The sequence below is a fragment of the Chelonoidis abingdonii genome, chromosome 8 (genome assembly GCF_003597395.2).
Source record: "Chelonoidis abingdonii isolate Lonesome George chromosome 8, CheloAbing_2.0, whole genome shotgun sequence".
In the NCBI taxonomy this organism is placed as follows: Eukaryota; Metazoa; Chordata; order Testudines; family Testudinidae; genus Chelonoidis; species Chelonoidis abingdonii.
Window position 1 is genome coordinate 9417614 of NC_133776.1, and position 26787 is coordinate 9444400.

A 26787-nucleotide genomic window follows, 5' to 3' on the forward strand; every position below is an offset into this window, starting at 1 on the left:
CCCCTGCCCCATCCACTCCCCTTCCGTGTCCCCTAACTGCCCCCTGCTGCCTCATCCAACCCCTCCTCTTATTCCTGATGGCCCCCCAGGATCCCTGCCCCATTCAATCACCCTTCTCTCTGTCCACCCTGCCCCGACTGCCTTCCACCGCCCCATCCAACCCCTGGTCCTTCCTGACTGCCCCTCCAGGACCCTTGCCCCCATTCAATTCCCCTGCCCTCTGACCGGCCGGAGTCCCGATCCTAATCCACCCCCCGCCCTCTATCCAACACCCTCTCCCTGTTCCCTGCCCCCCCTTACTGTGCTGCGTGGAGATGGGGGCCGCACCACCCAGAGTCGGAGCTGGGAGCCGTGGGCACCGGGCCGGAGTTGGGGGCCGGGCCAGAGCCACTAGCTAGCCCGAAATCGGGGGCCAGCCCGCAGTCGGGACCGGGGGCCAGCCCAGAGCTGGGAGCCGGAGTCGAGGCCGGGGCCGGCCTGGAGCCACGCCCCCGGCCAGAGTCAGGGCTGGGGCCGGAGACGCGCGGTGCCTAGAGCCCTCCTCATGCCCCCCGCCCCAGCTCACCTGCAGGAAGCTGCTGCTTCCTGCTCAGCCCTCCCAGGCTTCCTGCGCTAACAGCTGATTGGCGGGAAGCCCGGAGGAGGAGCCTTCAGAGGAGGAGGCAGAGGCAGAGCCGGAGCCAGGTGAGCTGGGGCCGGGGACAGGGCAGGGCAGGGAGCTGCTGGAGCTTTTGTTAAATTTAAAAGCCCTTTACAACCAGTTCTAAAAGAGTTTCTAAATTTAATAACCGGTTCCCACGAACCGGTGGGAACCGGCTCCAGCTCACCACTGCCTCTGTCACACTGATCTTTTGAGGATCCAGTTTGAACAAGTAATATGCGTGCCTCTCCAGGCTTCTCTGGAGGTTTTACAACCCAAGGGAATTTGCCTAACTCTCTCACTCTCACACACAGTGTTATTAGTTCTTGGAGAGCTGTGGTCACCCAACTCCACACAATTACATAAACCTAATACAGTGAGATCTCAGAAAGACATTGCAGGAAATTGCCATCTGTGTCACAGGCACCACCTCCTTCTCTGGCTGTTTTGTGCCAAGTTAGGTGCCTGCGTAACTCATTCCCTCAAGAAATGACTTAGATCCCCAACTCCAGGAGAAGGGTTCTCAGTTGTGGATTGTAGGCACAGATAGGTGCCCCCCTGCAGCCTGGAATTACTCAGAAAGGGGTGGGGCTTAGGACACAACTCTCTACTCAGCATCTCCTATTGGCTAGTTTAGACAATTCCCTCACTAGCCAGCTGGCTGTGGAAGATTACCTGTCTCAGGTTTCAGAGTGGTAGCCCTGCTAGTCTGTATCAGCAAAAAGAACAAGGAGTATTTGTGGCACCTTAGAGACTAACAAATTTATTTGGGCATAAGCTTTCATGGGCTAAAACCCACTTCATCAGATGGATGGAGTGGAAAATACAGTAGGAACACACACCCACACACCCCTACCCCATTATAACAGAGCCAGGGGATGGGGTGGGGTGGGATGGGGTGAGGGGACCCATATGTAGATCTTTAATGGTTCAGGTGCTGAGCCAAAGCAGGTGACAAGGTGCTGGGTGGAGAAGGGGTTTATATAACACACACACACACACCCCACCCCCCCCACCCCCCAATATAACATGGTCCTCGGGAGCCAAAAATCCCTACCATGTTATAGGTGAAACCCCGTTCTATCAGGGTAGTGGCGGCAGGGCTCCCTGCAGCAACCGGAGCCCCAGGCCCTTTAAATTGCCACCGGAGCCGCACTGCCAGAGCCCCGGGGTTACTGCGCTATATGCGAACCTGTGTTATATCGGGTCGTGTTATAGTGGCGCAGAGGTGTATATACAGAGAATGTGAAAATGGCTGTTGCCATACCAACGCTAACGAGACTAATCAATTAACTCTCCCCATTCATTCTATAGGGAGCCTAAGTGCCTAACTCAGGTTTCATGGATTGCATTGTTGTTCCAGTGAATTTTTTTCCTAGATATCTAAAAGTTAGGCATTGCAATACCGAAGTCCCTCTGTGGATCTGAGCCTGACAGACTAATCACTCTCTCCAGGAGAAAATCCCATCTTAATGAGACCAGGCTGCTGGAATTTCATTGAGTCATTTTTGGAAAACCCTCCTCCTCTTTCAGCGGTTAATTGAGAGCCTCTTTTCTTCCCAGCTGCCCTGTGCCTTCCTGAGGATGTTCATTACAGGAGGAGGGTGGCTGTTTGATGTGTTAACATGGAGATTGAAATCTGCAGCAGCTGTGTAAGCACAAAATGTTTCTAAAGCCACAGCATTTAGTCATGGACCCTTTCTAGTTTTCTGCCTTTTAAGTTACTACTTGTTTTTCTTGATTTGTGTGTATTCAACACAGTAAGATGGCAAATCTCATTTGTTTCCAGTCAGATCCCAGGGCAGCAGAAACAGGGCCAGCTCTGGCTTTTTTGCCGCCCCAAGTGCGCAAAAAAAAAAAAAAAAAAAAAAAGGCAGGGTGGCCGGAGCCGGGGTGCAGGGGGACATGCCCTGGCTAGTGGCAGCGGGGTGGGGGGGGGGGGAAAGGGTGCTGGGGGAGAGAGAAAAGGGGGCAGCCAGGGCTTCAGCGGGGCACTCGCCACACAGCCCCGACCATCGCGCTGCCTGCCGGGAGGGCTCCATGCCACTCTGGTCGGCGGGGAGGGAAGGACTCTGGCTGTCCTGTCAGGTTTGCTACAGACCTGGCACCGGCTGGGGCAGACAGAGTGCGCAGCCTGCTCTCAGCAGGGTGCTCCCCTCTTCTGCGCTGCCGCCCCCTGCAGGGTGGCTGGATTAGCAAACAAACAAAAAGCATCTGTGTTGCCCTAGGATTGGACGGTATGCCGCCCTGTAGAAAATGCTGCCCCAAGCCCGAGCTTGCTCGGCTGGTGCCTGGAGCCAGTCCTGATAAATATAATAAATCATGAAAAGTGCTAGGGTCCCAAAGCAAGGTGGGAACCAATTAGTTCTCCTGCCACTGAAATGCAGCACCTCTGGGTTGAAATACAGCAGCTGTTCAGTAATAGCTCACCAAGGACTAGAGAATTGCAGTGAAGATGATGCAGGCATGGCTTGACTTCCATACGAGGAGAGATTCAACAGATTAGTACTACTGAGTGTAGGAGGGAGAAGAGTAGGAGGAGAAACCATAGAGGTAAATCTCGGCGAGATACAGAAAAGGCCTTTGAGTGCTTCCGGTTTTCCTTCCATTCCATAATACAAGAACAAAAAAGACTTCAGTTAAATTAAAAGGAAACCCCTTAAACTTGGCTAGAAGGAAACAACTGTTAATATTTTTGTGGAATTTGCTGCCCTGGAATATTAGCACCCATACTCTGCTTACAAGGTCATAAGCAATTTTGGAATAAGGTGCTCAGCTATCATGGTGATGGGCATGATATAAGATCAGAGAGAGTCTTCTTGTGTCATCTGTACTGTGCTAAGCCCACCTTTTTAATCAAGCTTCATGGTTTTCCTCTGTCCCCTTCATCCCACCAGCATTCTTGCCCTCCCATTTAGCTGCTTGTGCAGTCACCTCCATGCCTCTTCCACATGCCACCGCATGCATGGTACAACCTCTCCACTCCTCTGTAAGTCCCTTACTTTGCCCACATCCAAGTCCCCCTTAAGGACTGGCTCCTGCCATGCTGCTTAGAGTCAATCTAGTTGACCAATGTAGGAATTGCCCATTGTCCCTCTCAACCTCTGTCTGCAGAGCTAACTGGAGGAAGACTGTGACTTCCAAGCAGGGACCATCCCCGCTTGAATGTTTGGAAAGCACGTAGGACATTGTGGGTGTTACCATTACTATGAATGCAGTGCAGTACCTGCGGTACATTTAGACTGCCTTTATGCTCTGTCAGTTGCATGAACTTTTTTGATTCTCTTCATAACTGGATTTTTTTTTCTTCAAGGGCACATGAAACAGCCTTTAGCAGGCAAAGATGTGTTGATGAAGGGCTTTAGCAAAGAAAGCTCAGCAAAAACCCTTGCAGACATGGCATCTCATTCCTATTTAGAAGTCTATTTCTGCTTATTTAGTTATAATGGAGGGAGGCTGCTGAGTTCAGCTAATTTGTCAGAACTATTGAGTCATTGGTTTGGATGCGTCCTGCTCTCCTGCTGGAACGAGGCACCTTTGCTTTGGCTTGTGTTGGGTCTCTGAGGCATAAGGATATATGTGCCTGAGGCTCTGCTTACCAGAATGATGTTGGAGCCCTTCATAATTAAGAGTGTAATTATCCCCTCAGCTCCAGGAGTGGTAACGACCCACATCAGGAGAATCCAAGCTTGGGAATGGGGTGAAGAATGGTTCACAGGGCTGGTTCTGTGGCCTCTTTCCCCAAACCCATGCAAGTTTCTCCACAGGCGTGCACTGAGTCAGGTAGGAGGGATGGCTAATCTGTGGCATCAACCCTTCTCAGGTATATGGGGATCATGCATGGTAAGGATATGCTGACCCTGTATGTGAAGATTTTCCAGTAATGGTTTCACAAGAGGAGACTTGGTTTAGATGGTGGAAAACATCACTGCGAGGGGGTCGAGGCACATGAGTAAACAGAGGGGCTCAGTGCCCAGCCACAGGTCACACATTAAGCACTGTTGACACACAAAGTGACACTGCTGCAGAACTGGGTTATAAAGCAACTGAATCTACTAGAAACAAATAATTAAAATATCGGGGTTGAAACGGCTGTCTGTAACCCTAAACTTTTACAGTGTATCTGCTTTTCTGATTATCGCTTGCACTATATGTGTGTCATGACACAGATACCTTCAAAAACAAACTAGAGAGTTTTAATCATGAGTCCAGCTCCTCAGATGGTGTCAATCGTTGTCATTGGAGCCAGCCTGATTTACACCAGTTGCTCTGTCCCTTTTACAAAAAATGTTCGTATTTTTTTTGGATTGTGGATCTTTTATTTGTGAAACAAACCACTAAAGAATAAGCAGTGTTTTTATTAAATACACTGAGTTAGAGGATGCTCAGATAACGTAAATTGCTGTAGCTCTGTTTCGAAGTTGCTCAAACTCTGATTTACATCAGCTGAGAACGTAGCCCATTAAGGTTCAAACATCCAATGGCAGAGATGCAAAATGAAATGGTCCTTATTAAATTATTCAAAGGATGAACGTCTAGTGACACTTACAAATTTAGATGATGAAATCTGAAGGTGACTCTTACTGGTGTCTTCAAGTATTTTTGGGGGTTAACAGGAATTGTTGGCTGGCTGCTTTGCTGAGGTTTCTAGTTCCTTTTTGAAGGATTTAATGGTCTGCAAAATTCAAAGCCATTTCAGCTTACTGGAGTCATTTTGAAAGATTAGCCCCTAAAATTCACTTGCAATATAGGGGGTGAATCCTCTGACGCTTTGTGCCGACCTGTCATTCCCTCTCCACACCTTTCATTCCAGACTGTGCTCTGGGAGGAGGGAGAAGGATCTTTGCACACTCAAGCAATGATCTGATGCATTTGTTAGCCAACAGCTAACAATGTATAGGTGGTGTCCGGCATAGAATTTGTAACTATTCAGTGTTCCATAGAGTGAGTAACTCCTACTAGTGGAGGACACTACAGCATTTCAGCAGAAGTTATATGTTCTGTCCAGTAGAGGGCAGTGGTCTACACAAAGCATTCATTACCTGTTTTCCCCTAACACAGGGTATGTTTAAACTATAGCCCAGGGGTTCTCAAGCTTGGGGTCAGGACTCCTCAGGGGGTCATGAGGTTATTACATGGGGAGTCGCGAGCTTTCAGTCTCCACCCCAAACCCCGCTTTGCAGCCAGCATTTATAACGGTGTTAAATATGTTAAAGTGTTTTTAATTTATAAGAGGGGGTCACACACAGGCTTGCTATGTGAAAGGGGTCACCAGTACAAAAGTTTGAGAACCACTGCTATAGCCCTAAGCCGACCTATGTTCGGTCAATTTACAGCCACTGCAGTAATTACTGTGGTTGCTGATGTCCACACTACTCTCCTGTCGGTGGTTTGTGTCCTTGCTAGGAGCGCTTCCACTGAATGAAGAGGGGCAGTGTTTGAGGGGGCCTCTCATGGAAGTGGCGTTATGTTGTCGGTGTAGTAGGGCACTTATATCGGCAGGACAAAGCTGCCGTACTTCAACTAACTGTGTAGTGTAGACCAGGCCTTAGACTTATTCTCTGTGTGAATCCCAAAATATTCACACAATCAGCCTAACCGCATACTGGGTACACAGACCTGAATGTAGTCAATTAACTTAATGCAAGTAGCATTTGGACCAGAACTTAGTACCTGCAACTCTAACAGAGCCTCTTACCCAGGGAACAAAGGGCCCCTTTTAGTCTGAAGCTGATATGCAAAAGCTTGATATAAATTCACCAACCAGTGGAGGGCAGTATTTCACAAATACAGAAGCTGGTTCATCGCTACGTGTTCATGTCATTCGTACACAATTTAAGGGAAAAATTAGGAAGAAAATTAACGCGGTAACATAACATTTCTCTTGCATTGTTTTCTTGTGTTCCCTTTATTGGTCTTATCAACCTGTTACTTGTTATCTTCGACTGTGGGCTCTTTTTGTCTTTGCCCCAATCTTTTTGGTTTGCGTATAAACAGTGGAGCTCTGCTTCATGCTTTGGAGCCCTTAGGTGCCAGCACTATATCAGTAATGTATAATAAAACCCAGTTAATGATGTATCTGTGGTATTATAACAATGCCCAGCCTGGGTCTGCCTGTGGGGACTGGATCTAAAAGCAGGCTTCTCTGCAATTTAAGCTAAAGGATGCACGCCATTAGCGTGGAGGGAGCCACAGACTCAAATCTGTGTCCTAGCCACCACAGGGGGACAAAGAGCCATGCTGGGTTATGGGTTATGTAGAGTACATAGTGCCCCTCATTGGAAGCCTTGGCAATAAAACTGCTACTAATGTAATGACGTTGTCATTCAGTCAATCAATATCAGTACATTGGCCCTGATCATGCCAATGCTTAAGCATCTGAAAAGTTTATTTGTAAGTAAAACTAATGCATGGGGATAAATGTTTGTAGGATCAGGGACATTGTTAATTCAATTGATGCACTGAAATGTTTAGCCATGGTTTATGCTACAGAGCTAGGTCAACGCAAGGCAACTTACGTCCGCCTAACTCTGTAAGCGTCTACACTGTTTTCACTCCTGCCAGTGTAAATCACCGGCTACACTGACTTAGAAACTCTACCTCTATGAGAGGCTTAGAGTCAATGTTGATGTAATTAGGTTGACACAATGTCTGTATAGATACTGCAGGCTTACGTCGACTATTGCTGGCTTTCGGAAGCAGTCCCACACTGACAGTTCAATTGGTGCAAGCGCTGCTGGTGAGAACGTGCACCACCGACACAAGGAGCAAAGTGTAGACATGCACAAGCCATGTAATTTCTGTGGGGACCATATGCAGTGTAGTTTAGGTCGACTTAATTTTGTAGTGGGGAGATACCCTTATATAAATAACGAAGGAGCAGTACTACCAGGAGGTAGGTAGAACATCAGTAAAGATATATGCGTCTGATGAAGTGGGTATTCATCCATGAAAGCTCGTGCTCCAGTACATCTGTTAGTCTATGAGGTGCCACGGGACACTTTGCTGCTTTTTCAGATCCAGACGAACACAGCTGCCCCTCTGATAGTAAACATACATGGCTGTAACTGCAGCCATAGCCTCATGCCCTGTATTAGCGCTGTTGTAATCCATAGTATTTTGGGGTCACTGTAGGAATTTTTTTTTAAATGATGCCCCATCAAATTGTTTATACTAAATCCATTGAGTAAAGGCTCAGTTTATTGTGTCTGAATTTATACTGCTCATCCCTGTAGGAGCTCAGTGCCCCTCAGCCTCTCTAAACATTCATATTCTGAGTCAGATGGGAATGAGAAGCCCAATTGTGCCTCTTGGAGTGAGGGTTAACAATTGGCTATTGCGTAGGTCGACCCCCCAGGCGGTCTGTGTCACTAGGTTAGGAAGCACTTTTTGTGATCTCCTTCTGAGTGTGCACCAAGCAGCCAGCAGACCCCTTACAATCCAGGACAGATCTGCCCTCCACAGTCGCTGATTCTCTCCTCTGCCTAACGTGAAGTCATTACTACAGAGAGACTGCAGAACAGCCAGCCAGCTGTGAGATGAGGCAGGCGCATGGTCGTGTGTGAGATCCTCCAATGGGCAGGCGTCCCTTTTTGAGCCTTTTAAACTGACTTAAGAATTGAGATGGTGGGGGCAGCTTGGAGCTGAAGATCCCAAGAAGGGCAGCTGGATCTCTTCAGGCAGACAGGTTGGCTTTCTGTGATCACACTTACTGTGTCGTGTTACTGAGGCATATGTAAAAGGCACTGCAGGCTGCTGCTGCTGGGGCTCAACGTTGTGGCATATAAAAGCATGAACAAGGAAATATTTTGGAGGGGGCAGCAGAACGTTCCCTCTGCTTGCCTGCTGGAGGGCTGCCTTGTGCAGGAATCATTTTAAAAAATTAGTTATAAAATGATGATGCTTTGTGAGAAGATAAAGAACTAATCTGATGATTGGGGATCCCTAAAGATCTCATTCCATCTGCAAAACAATCTGCTGACGAGGTTCGGGAGTGATGTGCAAGGACTCCTGCCGTCCAGTCTGTTTCTCCTGAATGGCTGAGTGGCACGCCAAAGTAATATAGCAAATGTAATAGGCATTATGCATTTATTGCTAGCTTTGGAGTCTGCTGATTACTATTTGTCATTCACAGTGGACTTTAACAAGCCGGTGTTGAAATATAAAGCCTCCTCTTGTTGCATCCTGTTTACTGAGCGGGGAGTTTTTAAAGTGTTCCCTTTATCCTGCATTGCTGTGTAGCTAGAATTTTAGCCAAGAGGGTGAAATAAACCTGGCTCAGGAGAAAGAATTTGTTAAAAACCATTAAGAAATGTTTGTTTGTCTAGGGACCAGATTCTGATCTCAGTTACATTGCTTTAGATCTGGAGTAAATCCACTGAAGGTGTAACAGATTAGACCCTGCTCTCTAATGTCTTTGCAATTAGGAAAGTTTCTGCTAGTTAGAGGGTTCTTTGAGCTTTGTGAAACTGTCTGAATTCTCCATTTCAGACTAATTCCTATTTTATTTTGCCAAAAGACGTTGAAATGGTGTGGGTGGGGGTTTCTTTTTGGGGGTACTTCGCAATATAAACAAGTTCATAATAAGCATAATGTAGGTTTCCTGCATTCTTTACAGCTATAGCCTTGTATAATCTTATTACACCGCTATCGGTTATGATTAGAAACATCTGCATCACAAAGCAAAGAGTTTGAGAGAACCTAAAACCTGAACAATGAATACATACACGGACACAATTAATTTTGCCTAATAATCTGCCATAATCATATGTATACAGCTATAGCAACTCTTGTCTGAACTGAGTTGTTACAGGACTAATCTAAGACTCTAGGTGCATATTTAAGTTCATATGGCCTCCTGGCCCAAATTCAGAAGCGAAATTATTTTTGCAAGTCCTAAAAACACAAACTCTGTAGCAAAAAAAGGAATCTGATTTATTTTCACTTTCTTTCCAAAAGCCTCCTGTGTCTGGAGGAATGAATTTGATTTACTGAGGGCTTTCAAATTTTTCTTCTTTAAAAAGCCAGACATCGACAGACCATTTCACTAGAGATGGTTAGACTGGAAAAAATGACCCCAGCATTTCCTTCCCACTAAAGAGAGGTCTGTGCCAAAGTTCTCTTGCAACTGGCATGCAGCAGTAAAACAACCGGGGAAGAGCGCACACTAGCAGTAGTATATAGCAGCAGTAATGATCTGCTTTGCCAAAGTCTGCATCAGTCAGCCCAGCCCGCCTTTCCAGTCTGTTCACCTACTTTACATTGGCATATGACTCAAGAATAAATATTTCACTGATTTATTAAAATGATAGATGAGCCTGAACTAGAACTATGGATCTGCCCCCCGCTTTCAGGACAGTTTTGGGTCTGGATCCCATACCAGATCGGAGCTTCCTGGCCATCCCTGACATCTACAAAACTTGTACTAGTGAATTTATTTAAAAATCCGCTTAACTTTAAGCGTGTGAGCGTTTTCTTTGGCTTCAGCACAGCTACATTTGTGCTTAAAATTTAGCACACGTTTTGAGACATGATCCAAACGCCCCTGAACTTGGGGGTGGGAGGGTGAAGTTTGGGTTTGGATCTAGATTTTCTGACTCCGTCCCATCTCAGGGGAAACACAAACACATAGGTAGTAGGGGAAACAGGCCTGATCAAAACAAGCTACCTCTGTGAAAATGCATGGCTGCAGTTTGCTGTGACAAGTTACCTGGCTCATGTGCGTGGGAAGCAAGGACTTCATTACACTGGGGACAATCGTTTTTTCCTCGCTGTTCCTCTCACCTTCAGTGACCCAAGCCATAATGGTCATCCTTGTGCCTGGAAAGAATTCAAATGCCTTCCCTGGAGGCTGACACTAATGGCAGTGCTTTGCACCACTGTAGTACGTTTTATCCAAAGTTCTCAACGCGTAGTTGCTCAACTAACAGGACCAAGTCATATGGCAGCTAGACATCCACCCTGCTCCAGGTAGAGTCCAAGTGCCCCAACTCAATTCAAAACTGAGTTCTGTCAGCTTGACAAGAGACCCCTCAGGCCCTCTCTTCAACCTTCATTGACTGGTGGGTCAAAACTTAAGCACTTTTCACTTTAGCAAGAGGATCAAGGAAAGGAGTTAGGAACCTGGTCCAAACCCCATTTAAATCAACGTGAGTCTTTCTGTAGACCACAATGGACTTTGGATCCAATACTCACTAATTTTTCTGGTATTTGCAGCTGTGGAACATAGGAGCGGCTGTACTGGAGTTAGACCAATGGTCCATCTAGCCCAATAGCCTGTCTTCCAACAGTGGCCAATGCCAGTGTAACCCACACACCTTCTGTGTGTGGTGGTGTGTCCCATCTAGTGGCACCAAGACCACTTAGCGAGAGTTAAATGAGTCTGCTCTACAGCCTTAGCTAACAGTCAGTTGGCTTTTAGCTCATGCTGTAGAGCAGTGGTCCCCAACGCAGTGCCCATGAGTGCCATGGCGCCAGCTGGGGCATCTATCTGCGCCCACAGACAAGCATCCGCTGAAATGTCACCGAAAAGCGGCAACATCAAGGGGCTTCGCTGCTGAAATGCCATTGATTTTCGGCGGCATTTCAGCAGTGACGCTTCTTGATGTTGCTGCTTCTCGGCAGCATATTGGCGGACGCTTGTCCGCTGGCCATGGTCCTCGGTGGCCCGTTGTCCGGTGCCCGCCAGATGAAAAAGGTTGGGGACCACTGCTGTAGAGGCTCATGAACTAAGCTCCAGAGGTCCCTGATTTGATCCCGCCCGCCGCCACTGGTGTTACATCAGGTGCCCCAGAGGGAATGAACAGAACAGGTAGTCCTCAAGTGATCCATCCCCTGTCACCCATTCCCAGTTTCTGGCAAACAAAGGCTAGGGACACCATCCAACTGGTACAATTTGCTGTATACTGCACCATCAAATTCCTGGACATCTGCTATCAGCTGCCATTTTGTGAAGCAGAACAGATGCAACTCAGATGACAGAGGAGACCAACCTAGTGTTCTCCCTCATGGAGACCTCACTCTTGCTCCTTCCTGTTTCCTTTTGTGGGGTTGAGCTGAGCATGTAGATCTCTTGAGCCTCCCGTTACCAGAGTGGACCAGGGTGTGTAATACAAGGAACTTAAAATGAGGGATGTCCAGATAGGTCATGCACTAGTTTATTGCTTAATACTCAAGAGTCGGGTGTGTCTCTGGTCACAAGTTAGACTAGACACACTCCATGTTAAGTCATTCAAACTGAAGACTATGGCTGCTCTTTGAGCATGGAAAAACACAACCGCCACATAGGTCACTTTCATCTCTGACTTCTGTGCCTCTGTCATTTAGAACTAAAAATAAACAACATGAAGCTCCCGAGCCAGCAAGGCAGACCACATGGTGAAACGAACCAAATGTAACTTGAACAATCTCTGCTGAAAGCTTCTGGCTGGGAGGAAACGTTCACAGATCCTCCCACGACAAGGAGCCGAGGCAAAGCTCTGTGTTAGTCATTAGCTGCTCCCAGTGATTGAAACGCTGGTCCGGATTTAGCATGATGGGGAGAAGAAACTTCAGAGAGGATTTGCCTGGTGATGAAAGATCTGTGTGGGCATTAGTTCAGCTCCTGCTCACGTAGTCATTCTGGGACACAATTTTCTGAATAATCAGAAGCTTTTTTTCTTTTTAACCTTTTCCTTCTGTTTCATGGGCGCCATAGGGTGCCATCTGCGAGACTGCCTTGGTTCCATCTCATGATGGGGAGTGCTACAGTAGAAATCCCATTCACACTATCCTCTGACTGCCTCTGCTCCCCAAGGGACTATAAGTGCATCTGCAATGCATCCTTCAGGTAAACAGGAATTTTGATCTGAGGAAGGACTGTAGCACCAGGCCTCTAATCCTCCTAGCCCAAGGGCAGTCAAACTTTTTGGCCTGAGGGCTGCATCGGGTTTTGGAAATTGTACAGAGGGCCGGTTCGGGGAGGGGGTTGTGGCCCAGCCCCCACCTCCTATCTTGCCTCTCCCCGCCCCCGGAACCCTTGCCCCATCCACATTCCCCCGCTCCCTGTCCCCTGACCTCCCCCGGACCCCAGCCGCCCCATCCAACCCCTCCTCTCGTTCTTGATGCCCCCACTCCGGGACCCCTGCCCCATCCAACACCCCTTCTCCATGTCCCCTGTCTGCCCCTGGAACCTCTGCCACCCCATCCAACCCCCCCCTTTCTGACTGTCCCCCCTGGACTCCTGCCCCTATTCCCCGCCCCGACCTCTATCCACACCCCCTGACCACCACTCCAAACTCCCCTGCCCCCTTACCGCACTGCCTGGAGTACTGGTGGTTGGCGGCGCTATAGCCGCGCCGCCCAGCTCATGCTGGGCCACACCGCCGCCACCGCCACCACACAGCTCAGAGCACCAGGTCAGGCCGGACTGTGCAGCTGTGCTGCCCCAGGAGCTCTCAGCCCCACCATCCAGAGCATTGCGCTGGTGGCGGAGCGAGTGAGCTGAGAATGCAGGGGAGGGGTCGGGGGCGAGGGCGAGCCTCCCGGGCCAGGAGCTTGGGCGCCAGGCAAGACAGTCCCGTGGGCTGTAGTTTGCCCACCCCGTCCTAGCCTAACACCTGCTTTCCTGCTGCATTACAGCCCATGGGAGTATTGCTCCTAAACCTCTAGATTGGTCCATTCTGTCCCGGCAACAAAACCAAGATTTGAAAGGGGCCGAGAATTATTTTGAAAATAGAAGCTTTTACACTTTCCGAATCCTACCATGCTCCCACGAAATTATTAAAAAAACGTTCATGATGGAAGATGTTGTTCGAAAATAAATATTCCCTTGCAGCATTTGCAACCCAAATACTGCAGCCTGGGGAACCTGTAAGAGAAAATGACATCAGTGATTCAATGGTCGAATAAGTGGAACTGCTCTTGTTGATTTTCATGGTCAGAGAGTTGCAAACAGTAAACAAAGAGCATAAACAGGGCTACAAAACACATCTTTCTGGTTTACTAATCCAAGGTGCATTTATAGATGGGGGTGGGTGGGAGGGGAAGTGGTTTGTTTACAGTACATGCGGAGGGGAGGGGGGGTTAGATTGATATCTTCTGTTACAATTAATGGAAGATGCATGCCTAAGATCCCTTAGCCTGCTTTGAAAATCTTAACCAAGATGTTTCAGATGACTGAATCCTTTGAAACAAGGCAAAAGAAAATTTGTTCATGAATTGAGCAGATGGTTTTTATTTCAAAAAATGGTTCATTTTATTTTCTCTTTGCAGGCTAAATAGAGTGTGGTTGATTTGGTTTATTTCCAAAGGAGCTGGACACCTGCACCCCCTGACCAAAGTTAATTGGGAACTAGAAGCGAGCAGTAGCCTTGAAAACTCAGGACCTGTATCTTAATTGTACTTCAGTTTTTTTTAAATCCCACATTAACCTTTCAGTCCACGTGTTTCTGATGAAATCTCTGATCCTGCGCACATCCCTGCCTCTGTGTTTTTGTTTTTGTTTTCCTCACTGTGTTCATCTTAATTTTACACTCCGATTAGAATCACAGATTTGTGCTGGCTCCAGAGCAGAAGGCTGATCTCTACTCAGATCGTGGACAAGCCAAGTGGGAATTTAGGCAATTACCATACCCCTCTGTCTAGCCCTGCTCCTCTTTTTGATCCCGTAGGGCAGAAGCTGCAGGGATACAAACTCATCTCTAAAAGGGAAAACTGCTCAGTCACGCTTTGTGATTCCTAAAGGAAGTGAGTCAGACATGAATCTTGGTGGTGGGTTTTTTCCCCCCCCTTTTAATCATGGTGCTACATTTCTGATTGGGATACTTGCACGCTCTCTCTCCTGGCAGGTTTGGAGCATAGCCCGCAAAAACCAGCTCCTACATGAGCGGCACCATCAACTGCTGATTACAAACATCATCTTGTTCCCCTTGCCCCACCCTTCACTGAGCAAAGCTGAATTAGTTTATATGCTAATGACAACTAATGGTTTCCAAATGAGTGTCTGAAAGGCGAGCTGCCAGCGTGAAAGACCTGACTGTCTAGCAGAGTGACACACCAGAGCCTTACTGCTTAATGAAAGACACTGAGGCAGCCAGCCATAACAGGACACTGGGGTTTCTTTGTTAATTAGTGACTAGCCACTACCACTGCCCTTAATCTTGGGCTCATGGGTTACAAATTTCCAGTGCAAAGTTCATCCCCTCCTTAATGAGGGTGGAAAGATGCCTCTTGCATTTATATCATGTTATGTGGGTGTGGGAGGAAGCAGGCACCCTGAGGATGAAAGAAAACCTTTGTCGAACTCAAGAAGGATGTCATCCTAATTCCCACTTGGCTTGTCCACGATCTGAGTAGAGATCAGCCTTCTGCTCTGGAGCCAGCACAAATCTGTGATTCTAATCGGAGTGTAAAATTAAGATGAACACAGTGAGGAAAACAAAAACAAAAACACAGAGGCAGGGATGTGCGCAGGATCAGAGATTTCATCAGAAACACGTGGACTGAAAGGTTAATGTGGAATTTAAAAAAAACTGAAGTACAATTAAGATACAGGTCCTGAGTTTTCAAGGCTACTGCTCGCTTCTAGTTCCCAATTAACTTTGGTCAGGGGGTGCAGGTGTCCAGCTCCTTTGGAAATAAACCAAATCAACCACACTCTATTTAGCCTGCAAAGAGAAAATAAAATGAACTATTTTTTGAAATAAAAACCATCTGCTCAATTCATGAACAAATTTTCTTTTGCCTTGTTTCAAAGGCACTCACTGAGTCCTACGTTTCTATGGGACCGAAGGGCTAGATTCCCAGATTAACATGTAGGTGTGGTTGTGTCGAATCCCCAGTGTTGTGCGATGCCCCCAGATTTGGAACCGTTGCTTGGAGGATCCCCTTCAAGGTGCCAGACTCGCAAGGGGTCTCACCCTTCCTCCGGGGTAGGCCATGTGGCCTCACTGCTTCCTTTGACTGAAAGTCTGCAGCTCCAACATCCCCGCTTCACTCCATGAACTCTCTTCAGGGAGTCCAGGCAAGGTAGGCTCCCAGTAGAGACTTGCCCACTGTTCAGGGATTAATGCACCTCACCAAGTATTCGCAGTGACACTCGGGCAGCATTGTCAAAGCAGTCGGGCTTATCAGTTTACTGGAAAACAGCCTAGGAATCCTTAGGAGAAATGAAGGTTAAAACATAGTCTAAGTCCATTCTGGTTAACCCAGATCCAGCCAAACTGTAGTGAACTCTCTGTAAAGACCTTGTGTCTCTCTTTGTCTGACCTCCTTGGTCAGTTCCCAGGTGAGAGTCCAGACTCTTTCCAGCAGCCAGCTCCTATTCCTCACCTCACAGCTCTTGAATATTTTGTTCTCAAGCTGGGGTCCTTGCTCAGCTTCCCTGTTGACAGGTGGGGAAATCCATCTCCCTCTGGGTCATTGGTTGTTAGGTGTCAATGTCCTAATGACTGGATTTGCCATGGTCTTGGATTTTCCACTGATGTGGGATGGGCTTTGGCTGAGATCTGCCCTGTGTAGGAACCCAGGGAGCGGGGCCAGTCTCACCTGACATAAATCAGAGCTGACTAAGAACACTTTGACGGATGCTTGGTTGCCACTGCCCCAAAGTGGACATTCCTGTAGCTGAGTACACCCCGAGAGCAGCAGCGCTCTTCGCATGCAGTCTGCCCCCCACCTCTCGCCTGAGCTGGGGCTGCCATGGAGGGGGGTAGAGACTCATTAAACTAATACTGCACCCCCTGGAGAATCCTTCTGCACTACCCACAGGGTGGCCAACTTTCTAATCTCACAAAACTAAACACCCTTGCCCCACTCCCTCCCTCGAGGCTTCGTCCCTTCCCTGAGTTCAGGGTACGGGAATGGGCTCCGAACTGGGGCTACGAGGTTTGGAGTGTGGGAGGGGGTTCAGAGTTGGGGCGGGGGTGGAGCGCAGGCTCTGGGAGGGAGTTTGTGTGCAGGAGGGGGCTCAGGGGTGGGATAGGGGGTTGGGGTGAAGGAGGGGGAGCAGGGTGCGGTCTCCAAGAGAGAGTTTGGGTACGGGGTCTGGACAGCACTTACCACTTCCAGGGAGTCGCTTAAGTTGACATATCCCTCGCCTCTGAGGTGAAGACGTGGCTAAGCGGCTCTGCATGGTGCGTGCTGCCTCCACCTGCAGGCGCTGCCCCCCCCCCCAACTCCCACTGGCTGGCCAATGGGAGCTGCAGAGCCGGCACCTCTGCCTAGGCGCTGAGGAATGTGTCTCTGCTTCTAGGGAGCCACACGGAGCCAGGTAGGGAGCCTCCCTTAGCCTCATTGTGCTGCCGACCGGACTTCTAACAGCCCAGTCAGCAGTGCTGACTGGAGCCGCCAGGGTCCCTTTTCGACCAGGCGTTCTGGCCAAAAACTGTACACCTGGCAACCTTCACTACCCAGGAAGTCACCAGTGGCCAGATCTGTTGACTTGTACAGTCCTTCTATACTGATGGAGCTGTGTAAAAGCAGCACAAGACAATGGGGAAGAAAGACCTGTGTGTACTGCAAGCTACAGTCTGTGTTGTAGTGAAACCTGCTGGGATGAGACTGAATGACTCCTGTGTCCCTCACAGTTACATCTCAGGATGCTCCCTTGGGGAACAGGCTTTTAAATTAGATGCTAACAGTCTGAGAGAGGCCAAGGGCTGCAAGGGCAGACAGCTGAACCTAACTCTGTCCCCGCCAGGCAGGGATGAAGCACCGAGGAGCAGAGCAAAATGGCGGACACTTGCACTGCTGTGCCCGTGCTGTACCTGCTCTGTGGCTGACGAGACATCTCTGAAGGCAGCACCCGCCACCAGAAGGAAAGTCATCTTGTGGTTGCTGCCCATTTACAAGCACTCTACTTTAAAACCAGAGCAGTCTGAAGAAGCATCAGCACCACCACAATTGAGTGCAGACGTTTGTAGCCACCGAAGAGTCCTTGCTAGCACCCAGAAAACCTCAGCTGTGCCCTGTGGGATTCCCGTAGCTTTGCAGCAATGGCATAGCTAGCCACTCCATTTGCTATCCCCTTCCAAGCCTGCACGTTATGTTTTGTTTCTCCCCCCCAAAAAAAACAGTCAGCACTTTGCATGGTGCAGAAATCTGATTTTTTTCTTTTCATTCCAGCAACTCATCCGCAGGATTTTGTTTTAGATGAAGAATTTGTCACTTATTGTGGGGTCTGATCAGACCCCTTCTTCACTCCCATTTTTACTATATGCCCCTTCCCAGCTTGCACTATGCTGTGCAACTGAGATTCACACTGCAGCAGTACCACCAAATTCTTCAGTCCCTGCTCCAGAGACCCTCATCACCCCCTAATCCTCACAAATCAATGGCCCAAGGGCCTATTTTCCCCTGAAGAGCACCTCATGTTGTCATTTACTCACATATACAGTGGGCATAGGATGTTCAGAAATTGTTCTGGAACCCACCACCATATCTTTTTGCTGAGCCACCGAAGCAGGCCAGCTGCTCTGAATTTATTTGATACTGTGGTAGCATCTAGGGGACCTAGCCTTGAAGGTCTCCGTGTACTAGGCATGGGACAAACCTGAGGAGGGAAATTCCTTCCCCAATGAGCACACATCCTAAGAAAAACCTAAGTCTTCCTTTTGGTATGTTTCCCCCTCAAAGTTTTTAGAGTGCCGTGGTTACAATAGAAGCGAAACCAGCATGGTTTAGTTATTCATAAAAGAAACCGAAATCAGTCAGCCTGATGTATATTCCAGAGTCCAGCCTCAGAGCAATGGGATGCACAGCTCCACCAGCAAACGGTCAAGCAAAGACTGGATTAAATGATCCCGGGTAGAGAGAGATCAGCAGTCCCTGGGCACAGACTTCAAAATATGCGGACAAGCTTCTCCAAACCTTTGGTGGTTCAAGGGTCTCTTATGTCCCCAAACCAGTCAGGGTCTAACTTCAAAGTTCCCCTGAATTTCTCAGCCGCTATAATAATGATCAGAGATGCGTCATTACCAAAACCCACTTTGGCACCTCCACATTAATTGGGGGGGGGGGCATCTCTAATGGCAATGTGAGAGAATAAAATGCAAGAAATGAATAAAATCTTACAAACAAATAAAAATGAAAACCTTCCTCCAAACAGAATTTTGACCCCCAAAGAAGGAAGTCTCAGAGTCTCCACGAAATCTTCTAGGAACTTCACTATTGCTCTTGATTTCATATGGAAAGTGCTCAGCTTGGCGACACAGTTGCATAGGTTTGGGCATCGTCTGTGGCAGAGTTAATCAGAACTACTCACTTCCCATGAGTCTAGCTAGGCTTTGGTGGGCGGATTACGTGAGCTCAAACATCACTCCTGTCGCTAATACCACAGACTCTGCCACTGTTGCTCCAGGGTACTGGAGATTATTAAAAAAAACAGCAAACAACGACTTGCCTCCATTGTGTTGGCAAGCTTGTAAAATGCATGACTAATGCTAACTAGCCTTGGTTTGGTTTGGTTTTCCCTCTTATAGTTGCTTTATACGTGTTTGTTTTTTAAAATAGAATTTTTCTGGTTTTGAGGTTCTTTTGCGCACTAATGGATTTTTGTGGGAAAGGACAAAATTAAGTCATAGAAGTGAGGCTTGCTAAGGACCTAGGTCTTGTCAATGCCACTGACTAGGTGAGATTTTTCCTTATAGTCCATATGAGATTTCTCATGAGACTTGAAACTTTTCTTAAAGCTTCAGTTCTTGGAGGCAGTTGATTAACTGAGAATCTCAGCTTTCGTTTGAAAAGGAAGTTTCTACCCTTTGTGGTTGCAGAGAAAAGTTTGAAAACCAGCATCTTAAAAGTTAAAAACCAGATGGTACCATACTAACGTGGTTGCTACTCTGAAACCTCAAATTTTATTATAATTTTAAAGCCATTTTCATGTTTTTTAGAACTTCTTGGCTCCTGCCTTTTCCCCATTCCTGACTCCTGCTTCCTCCCCACCACTCCACTCCTATTTTCATGTCCTGTCCCTAACTCCTGCTCCTCACCCTCTCACATCTCCCCCGACCACACCTCACCTGTGGGTTCCTCACTTTCCTGCATCTGAGTCAGGCTGTTTCCTGCTTCTTCTCCGTGCCACCTGGGCACCAGCAGGGGATCACTGAAAGCATAGGAGAGACAAAGTCCCTGCTCCCAGTTCTGGTGCTTGTAACCATAGTGGCCCCCGCAGATGGGAAGATCAATTGAAAGGACAGTCCTGCTCCATCCCCGCAGCCCTAAAATAGAATATGCCCAGTCACTGTGTGCGGACAGTGTATGCAGGGCCTGGTCACATGTCGGAGCCACGAGAGAAGGGAGCATGCTCAGTGCGGATGGACTATTTGGAGAATGTAGAAGCTAAACAAGTCTCTAATGAGCAGGTGTGAGCCTGGCTGGTAACGTGGCCAAACTTGGGCAACACTTTCCCAAGGGCAGCAAAATGTATATTCCTGAAAGAGTCAGTGGGCTGGAGAGACAGACCAAGAGCAAGTGGCTCTATAGCTGGCTGGTTACAGTAACTCACAGGAGGTGGGAGACCTGGGCTTCAGTCCTCCTGCTTCAGTGGCTTTACAAATTCTTTATGCACAGTGGAACTGCTGAGGCAAGGCTTTGCAGCAATGCTGAGCAGGAGTAATTTCCTTTCACTTGACAGTGACAAGGCAGTCTAGAGCTGGGGGTACAACGTGTCTTAAACCCCAAACCTTGTGGGAGGCATGTTTCGACGGAAGAGAGAGTCTAACTTGGCTGTTCAGGGCAGCACCCATTGTCACTGAGAGAAGGGAAACCCTGCTGCTCTGTGCCCTACAAAGCTAATGCGCGAGTTTGCTCAAAGGCTGTGTTTGATGTGTGTATGGGGCGGGGGGATGAACCCAAATAATCTGGTGGCAAACTATGAACACATCTGTTATACAGTGGAGTCAACCTGCATTGCCGTCTCCGCTTGCAGAGGCTGTGGCAATTTAGCTGGTTGTCATCAGTGCCAGGGCAGTTCCCACCCATCCCCCATTGAGTAGGATGGTCTTGGCTTCCACAGCGCTATCCCTACGACTAGACACCAGGCTTCAGAAAAGCCACGAACTGCTTTGCTGTAATACCATGTGGAGATGTGGGACACATAATCAACCCAGCCTCACCAGCCTCAGGTCAAGGGGTGATTCAATGGTGCAGGGTGCCTCAGTCAGCATCCTAAAGGCAAGATCCTGCCAGCTGACACAGGAAGAGACCTGGGTTCACTTCCCAGCTGTGTGACCTTGAGCAAGACACCTTGCCTCTCTGTTTTCCTTCCCACCCTCAGTGTCTTCTCTGTGTAGATTGTAAGCTCTTTGGGACAGGGACTGTCTCTTACAATGTGTCTGGGGCCCTGATCTTGGGTGAGGCCTTTAGGCAGTAGAGTAAAACAGCTCCCCTCACCTGCCCCATGTGCCTCACCTGAACCAGCCACTCCGTTGGTGGACACTGGTTCCACAATCATTCATTAGCACCATCTCCTGATTTTCTTCCAGCCATCCACAGTGCCCAGTGCCAGAGGAGCTGCAGGGGTTGATAACATTGCTAACTGGTTGTGTAAACAGAATGGAAATGTACCCATCAATCATGGATGGCCTGAGCTGCTGTCCTTCACTCCGCATGTATTGATTTCTTCGGTTTAAATCCCACCGGGATGCGGATCCTCAAGACCAAGGATGGAGCTGGTGGGGGAGAGAGGGTTTTTCCAAAATTGTTCGTATTATGGCAGTGTCTAGGCGCCCCAGTCCTAGACCACGGGCCCCTGTACCAGCGCTGTGCAAACAGAACTAAAGGACAATCCCTGCCGCAAAGAGCTAGTTTGTCGTACTTTTCAAAATCGATTAAAACTGTGTTTTGTACTCAATGTTTTAATGATAATTTTGATACATTTTTTGTAAGTTCTTTCTTGTTCCCTCTTCTCTCCCACCCTTCCACCTCCCCACTGTGTCACAGACATTCTGATAAGCCCTGTTCGCCAAGGCTAACCGGAAAGCCAGCTGGCAGTGCCTGCAAGCTATAATGATCTTGTCTAACAGCTGGTGTGGCTGCTTAATCTGAAGGGAAGTATTTCATAAAACTGAGCTCCTCCCACAATGATTTGGACTAACGGCAGCCAAAGTAAACCTCTGCATCAGTGCGTGAGACGTCCAGTGGCTGCCAGGAGTTGTGCCCACTTACACCAGGGCTAAATGTAGCCTAGGAAACTGGCATCCTGTAGCAGCAAGAGTTGGCAGAGCTGTGTGTGTAATGGGAGGCGCCTGCAAAGCCCCTTGCTGGCTCATGTGCCCAGTTATATAAGCACTACAGTTCAGTTTAATGTTATTCCACATAGCATCTGTCCCTAACGCTTGGCCCAGGGAGGACGTTGCATGGTTGGAGGATCCCATCCTGTGCCTTTTGAAGTCAATGGGTATTTGCAACCCACCAACTCTGGGGGTTACCAGCCTCAGCAGAGGGGCTATTCACTGACTGCTCAGAGGGGCTGATCTACTCTCGGGGTATCCCTGCTAGGTAGAGTTGTGGCCCACTAGCAGGGTCACCTGGTGTGGAAGCTTAGATTGCCACTGCCCAAGCTGTGTCCTTTGAATAAATACAGGGCAGCTAATCTCAAGCCTGCCACCTTTCAGCAACATTGATTTTTTTACTCCCTGCACCAGCCCTGCTCTCCCTGTGATTGACTTTCTGCTCCTTTGCTAGCGTGACCCCGGCTCTTCTGAGGAGACCCCCACCCCCGACTTTTCTTTAATTTATATTTTATTGAGCTCCCCTTGTTTTTAGAAAAAAGACGGAAAGAACAAAAAAAGGAAAAGAATGAGAGGAAAGGGGGAAGGAAGAGGGGCCCAGGGTGCAGGGGGAAAGGAGAGTGGAATTCACTTGGAATTAATCAGATTTCTAAAAAGTTAGACCAATTTTTTTCATATTTATCAGCGGTCCCAATTCTCTGCAGTGTTAGCTGCCCTTTAGCTGCCCAGTCAGCCATGGCACAGTGCTAAGCTTCTGTCCATGGAGGCAGCCTGTTCTTCCATCTGCCTTTTTGACAGCAAGCGCTTCTCCAGCGAGGGTCTTCATGTGAGTTGGCGAGTTTCCATGACGATGGGATCTAGCCCAAAACACTGTTCTGGGAAGTAATTGTAAAGGAGAGATCCATCATCATAGTAACCCTCCTGTCTGTCTGTAGCCAGAAGGACTGTATCCTGGGACTTTTCTAAATCTTTGCTTTTTCAGTGAGAAGAATACCTAAGTAACCACAGAAATGAGGATAGCAGCACTCAGCAGCCATTGTAAATGATTGGGCCAAATGGAGATCTTGAGTGGGGGGTTAATTTAACATCATGGCCCCCTTGACTAATTTATGTGACTGTGTAGAGGCCCAGTTCTGCAGACCCTGGTTCTTGTGGGTGAGGGTGTGCACGATCATGTCCGTAGAGAGAGTGTGTTCTGTTGCATAGATTTTTTTCTTTGCATTTGATGCATGGAGCAGAAGCTATTCAGCATTCTCTGCATATATTTACTCATCATCACATTCTTTCTATAAGAGGGCAATGACCCTAGCGCCCTCCAGTTAGCCTGTCTTAAAGCATTGGCAGGATTCACTGGGATCAACTGATCTGCTGAAAACAGGCCAGACACACGTTTGCAGAGAACGAGGGGAGGCAGGACGTTTTACCAGTTGAGGTTGCTCAGTTTAAAGACTAGCACCATAATCCCAGCATTTTTGGAAAGCTGCTGAGATGAGTCACTATGAGCATATTGGCAAGTTTGCCTCAGATTATAGATGGCACTTGAAGTTCTGACATTCTAATGCCTACATATTGAGAGGAAAGATGGACTTGTGGTTAAGACAGTAGATTGAGACATTGGAGAAATAGGTTTAATTCAGTGCTCTGCCATGCAGGCCCTATGTGATTTTGAGGAGTCACTTAGTCTCTCTGGACCTCAGTTCCCCATCTGTAAAATGGGGATATTGTGCTTCCTTCCTTCATTCTTTGTTTTGTCTATTTCTATTGTACACTCTGTGGGGCAGGGACTGTCTCCTACTATATGTTTGTACAGAACCCAGCACAATGGGACCTGGCTGGCAAACGTTAAGAGACTCTGATTTATCCCCCTGTAAATAAACCATTTCAGATTCAAGCTGAAAAAAGCCACTGAGACCCCACGTTCTGGAGAGGAAAGAATCTAAGAAATTCAATGTTAGATTGTGGTTCCTGACCACTAAATGCATCTAGTTAGAATCCGCAGCTTGTTGCGCCCTCTCCCTTGCTGTCTTTAGCTACTTTTAAATCTTAACTTCAAAAGAGCAGGCTTTGTTTTGGTGAGAAGAAAGCCCCATGGTTCCTTATTTCCTCCTTTTGCTATGTATTTTCTTGTTGCGAAAAAAGCATCAGCAAAGGAAATGGGGCGGGGAGGGGGGGAAGGAGGCTGGTCAGTTACTCAAAAAGCCCTTCTGTGGAGTGCAAAGGGAAGCAGAGTGGAACATGGCACTATATCTAAAAGAGCCATCACTGTTTCAAAGGACTGAAAAGCAGCTTTATGTGGGAGCCCAGATGCAGTGGCTTAATATGAAGTTGCAAGGAGAGCCCCGTTGTCTTGAGCAAACTTGTGACAAGCTCTGCTAAATCTATTGCAGTCGCTTTATGAAAAGTGCTCTTTGCAAACACAGGACAATAGATAAAGTAACTGGGTTGGAGATGGGACTTTCTGTATCATAAGCTCCTCCACTGCGAAGAGTCATATGATAAGATCTGAGCCAATGCTCATGCCAGGCTCTTAACCTCTGAGAACATCCTTTGTCTTGCTGGGTTCTAATGGAGCTCTAATGAAGGGTCTGGTTAACTCAGTGAGGGTTTCTCTTTTCACTTGTACAGATGAAATCATGCAGCAGGAGATAAGGCCGTTGGTTGCAGTGGATATAATTGAGCAGCTCCACAGGCAATTTGCCATCCTGTCAGGTAAGGACTGAATTTAAATTGTGTTCTTGTATTCCTTGGGAAACTTGTTGAGATTTGCCACATTGGCTGTTCCGCATCCTTCCAGCTCTGCATTGCAGTTGCAACAGCCTTTTTAATATTGTCCATGGGCTGAATGGTTAATATTAAACCTTGGTAGTATGTGGCATTGATAAACCCCACCTCATAGTTCTTGATTTTCAGGCAATGGTTCCCCTCCAAATCAATTAGATATCAATTAGATTTAGAAGGTAAAAAACTAAAGTAGCATTTATTTATATTTTCAAAAGGTAGGGGGGTGTGTGTGTGTGTATGTGTGTGTGTATTTTTTTTTCACATGATGTATTTGGTTTGTTTGGGAGCTTGATATGTCCATCCTCCAACTGGTTTTGTTTTAGGAATGATTCACTTGAAATATAAGACTGTCATCTTTTCAAATGATTTGTGATGATTGTGTATTCCTTATATTGCTCCAGAGGTTTTCATGACGCTTTACAGAAACACCAAAAGAACGTGATTCCTAAGAGAGCTAGTTGATCTTTAAATGTTTTAGTTATGTAACCAACAATTTATCATCAATATTTTGTCTACATCAGAGGACTAAGAATTACGGTATGGGTTCCTGAATTGTCTGTGCCGCTGACTGCCTGTATGACCTTTGGCAAGTCACTTAACTTCTCTGCCTCCGTTTCCTCATTGATAAAACGGAGATTTTACTTCCCTGCCTGAGGTTTAACTCATTCATAACTGTAATATGCTTTTAGATCCTCAAATTTAAGGCACTTTCTCTTTCTCCAAACAAAAATTCACTTTTATAAATTTTCTCAAACACTGAATGAAAGCGTCACAGCAAGTTTGTGTCTTTTATTCAAACGAATGTTCTTGCACTTTTTAGGATTCTTCCAGCTCTGTTCATGCAGATCGGCCTGTTGAGGGTGTGCATATCAGTGCAGATGATGAGCATTCTTACGATTTAGCACTGCCTCTCTCAAGTAGTAGGGAAATACCACTGCTTCTGGCTTACCAAACCGAGGCTCAGAAAAGTTCAGAGCCCTATTCTGCAAGGTGCTGAGCAATTCCAGTGAGAGGCGTGAACCTGAGGGCGCTCAGCACGAGGTCTGGTTGGGAATTTCTTGACAAAATGCTTTTTGCTGGAAATGTCTATTTGCCAAAATGAAAATGTTTTGGTTTCAGTTGTCCAGGATGGAATTTATGTTCAAAATACGTACGAGAGAGGCCTATCTCAGAATCATCTGTAGCCCAGTGGTTAGATCACTAGGTGGGATGCGGGTGACCTAGGTTCAAGGCTCTGATCTGCTTGATTGAGAGCAGAGACTTATGAAATATGTGTTAGGCCAGAGAGACTCTGGTGGAGTGGAGACTTGATCAATACTGTAACCACAGGCTATTTTTTTAATTTTTATTTTTTTCATAAAACATTTCAAAAGATCTTGGTTTTGTTCCAATGCAGAATGAAAACAAATTCCGAAACCTTGGAGTTTTCACAAAATGGAATTCTTGTTTTCCAGCCAACCCTACTCGGCACCTTGCTGGATCAGACAGCCCTTTTTGGAATCGGGAATCTTAGGTTTGAGTTCTGATGCTGCTGTGTTACCTTGGGTATGTCACTCAGTGTATTTGAGGTTCAGTTTTCCCATTTCTAAAATGTGGGCAATGATGATGAAGTTAACAGAATTTTAAAAAAAAATCTTTAATAATCTACAGACAGAAACACGGATAATTATTACTACAATGACAGAAAGTTAAAACCGTGCAACAAGAAGAATCCAGCTAAGATACAAGTAGGAAATGCAGGTTGCAGAAATGTTTCTACTCTTCTGGGTAGATGAGTTTAGCAAGAAATTAATGTACTGCAACCAGATAATTTGAGCCTGTGCTGCCGTTGCGGTGCTGTATCTCAGTGCTTTTCAGAGCCAGGACTCTCTGGAGCTTTCTGGGTAACTTCCCAAGATGTTCTGGGGGGGAGGTAGGTGCATGCATGCAAGTCCCATAGGGACAAACCTTGACTCAGGCCCACTCTACAGGTACTGCCACCCTTTTGTGCCCAGCCCCATCCCTTCCCCAGAGGTGGAGATCCAGGCAACTCCTCTGCTGCCATATATGGGGAAGAGGTTGCTGGAAAGTGATGCCAGGAGGTGGCAGTGCCCCATGGTCATCTCTGCATGGGTGTTTGGGTTTCCCTTCTTGAGTGACAATCAGGAAGAGAACCTG

The 26787-nt window shown here is 47.3% G+C and overlaps 1 protein-coding gene across 2 annotated transcripts in view; it reads left to right on the forward strand.

Moving 5' to 3' along the window:
* Positions 1–26787, forward strand: part of MCF2L2 (MCF.2 cell line derived transforming sequence-like 2) — a 318915-nt gene that overhangs the window by 51854 nt on the left and 240274 nt on the right. For both annotated transcript variants that reach the window (XM_032803865.2, XM_032803866.2), the window contains exon 2: positions 24475–24558. In XM_032803865.2, coding sequence (XP_032659756.1) covers positions 24475–24558 — 84 coding nt within the window. The remainder of the gene's footprint in view (positions 1–24474; positions 24559–26787) is intronic.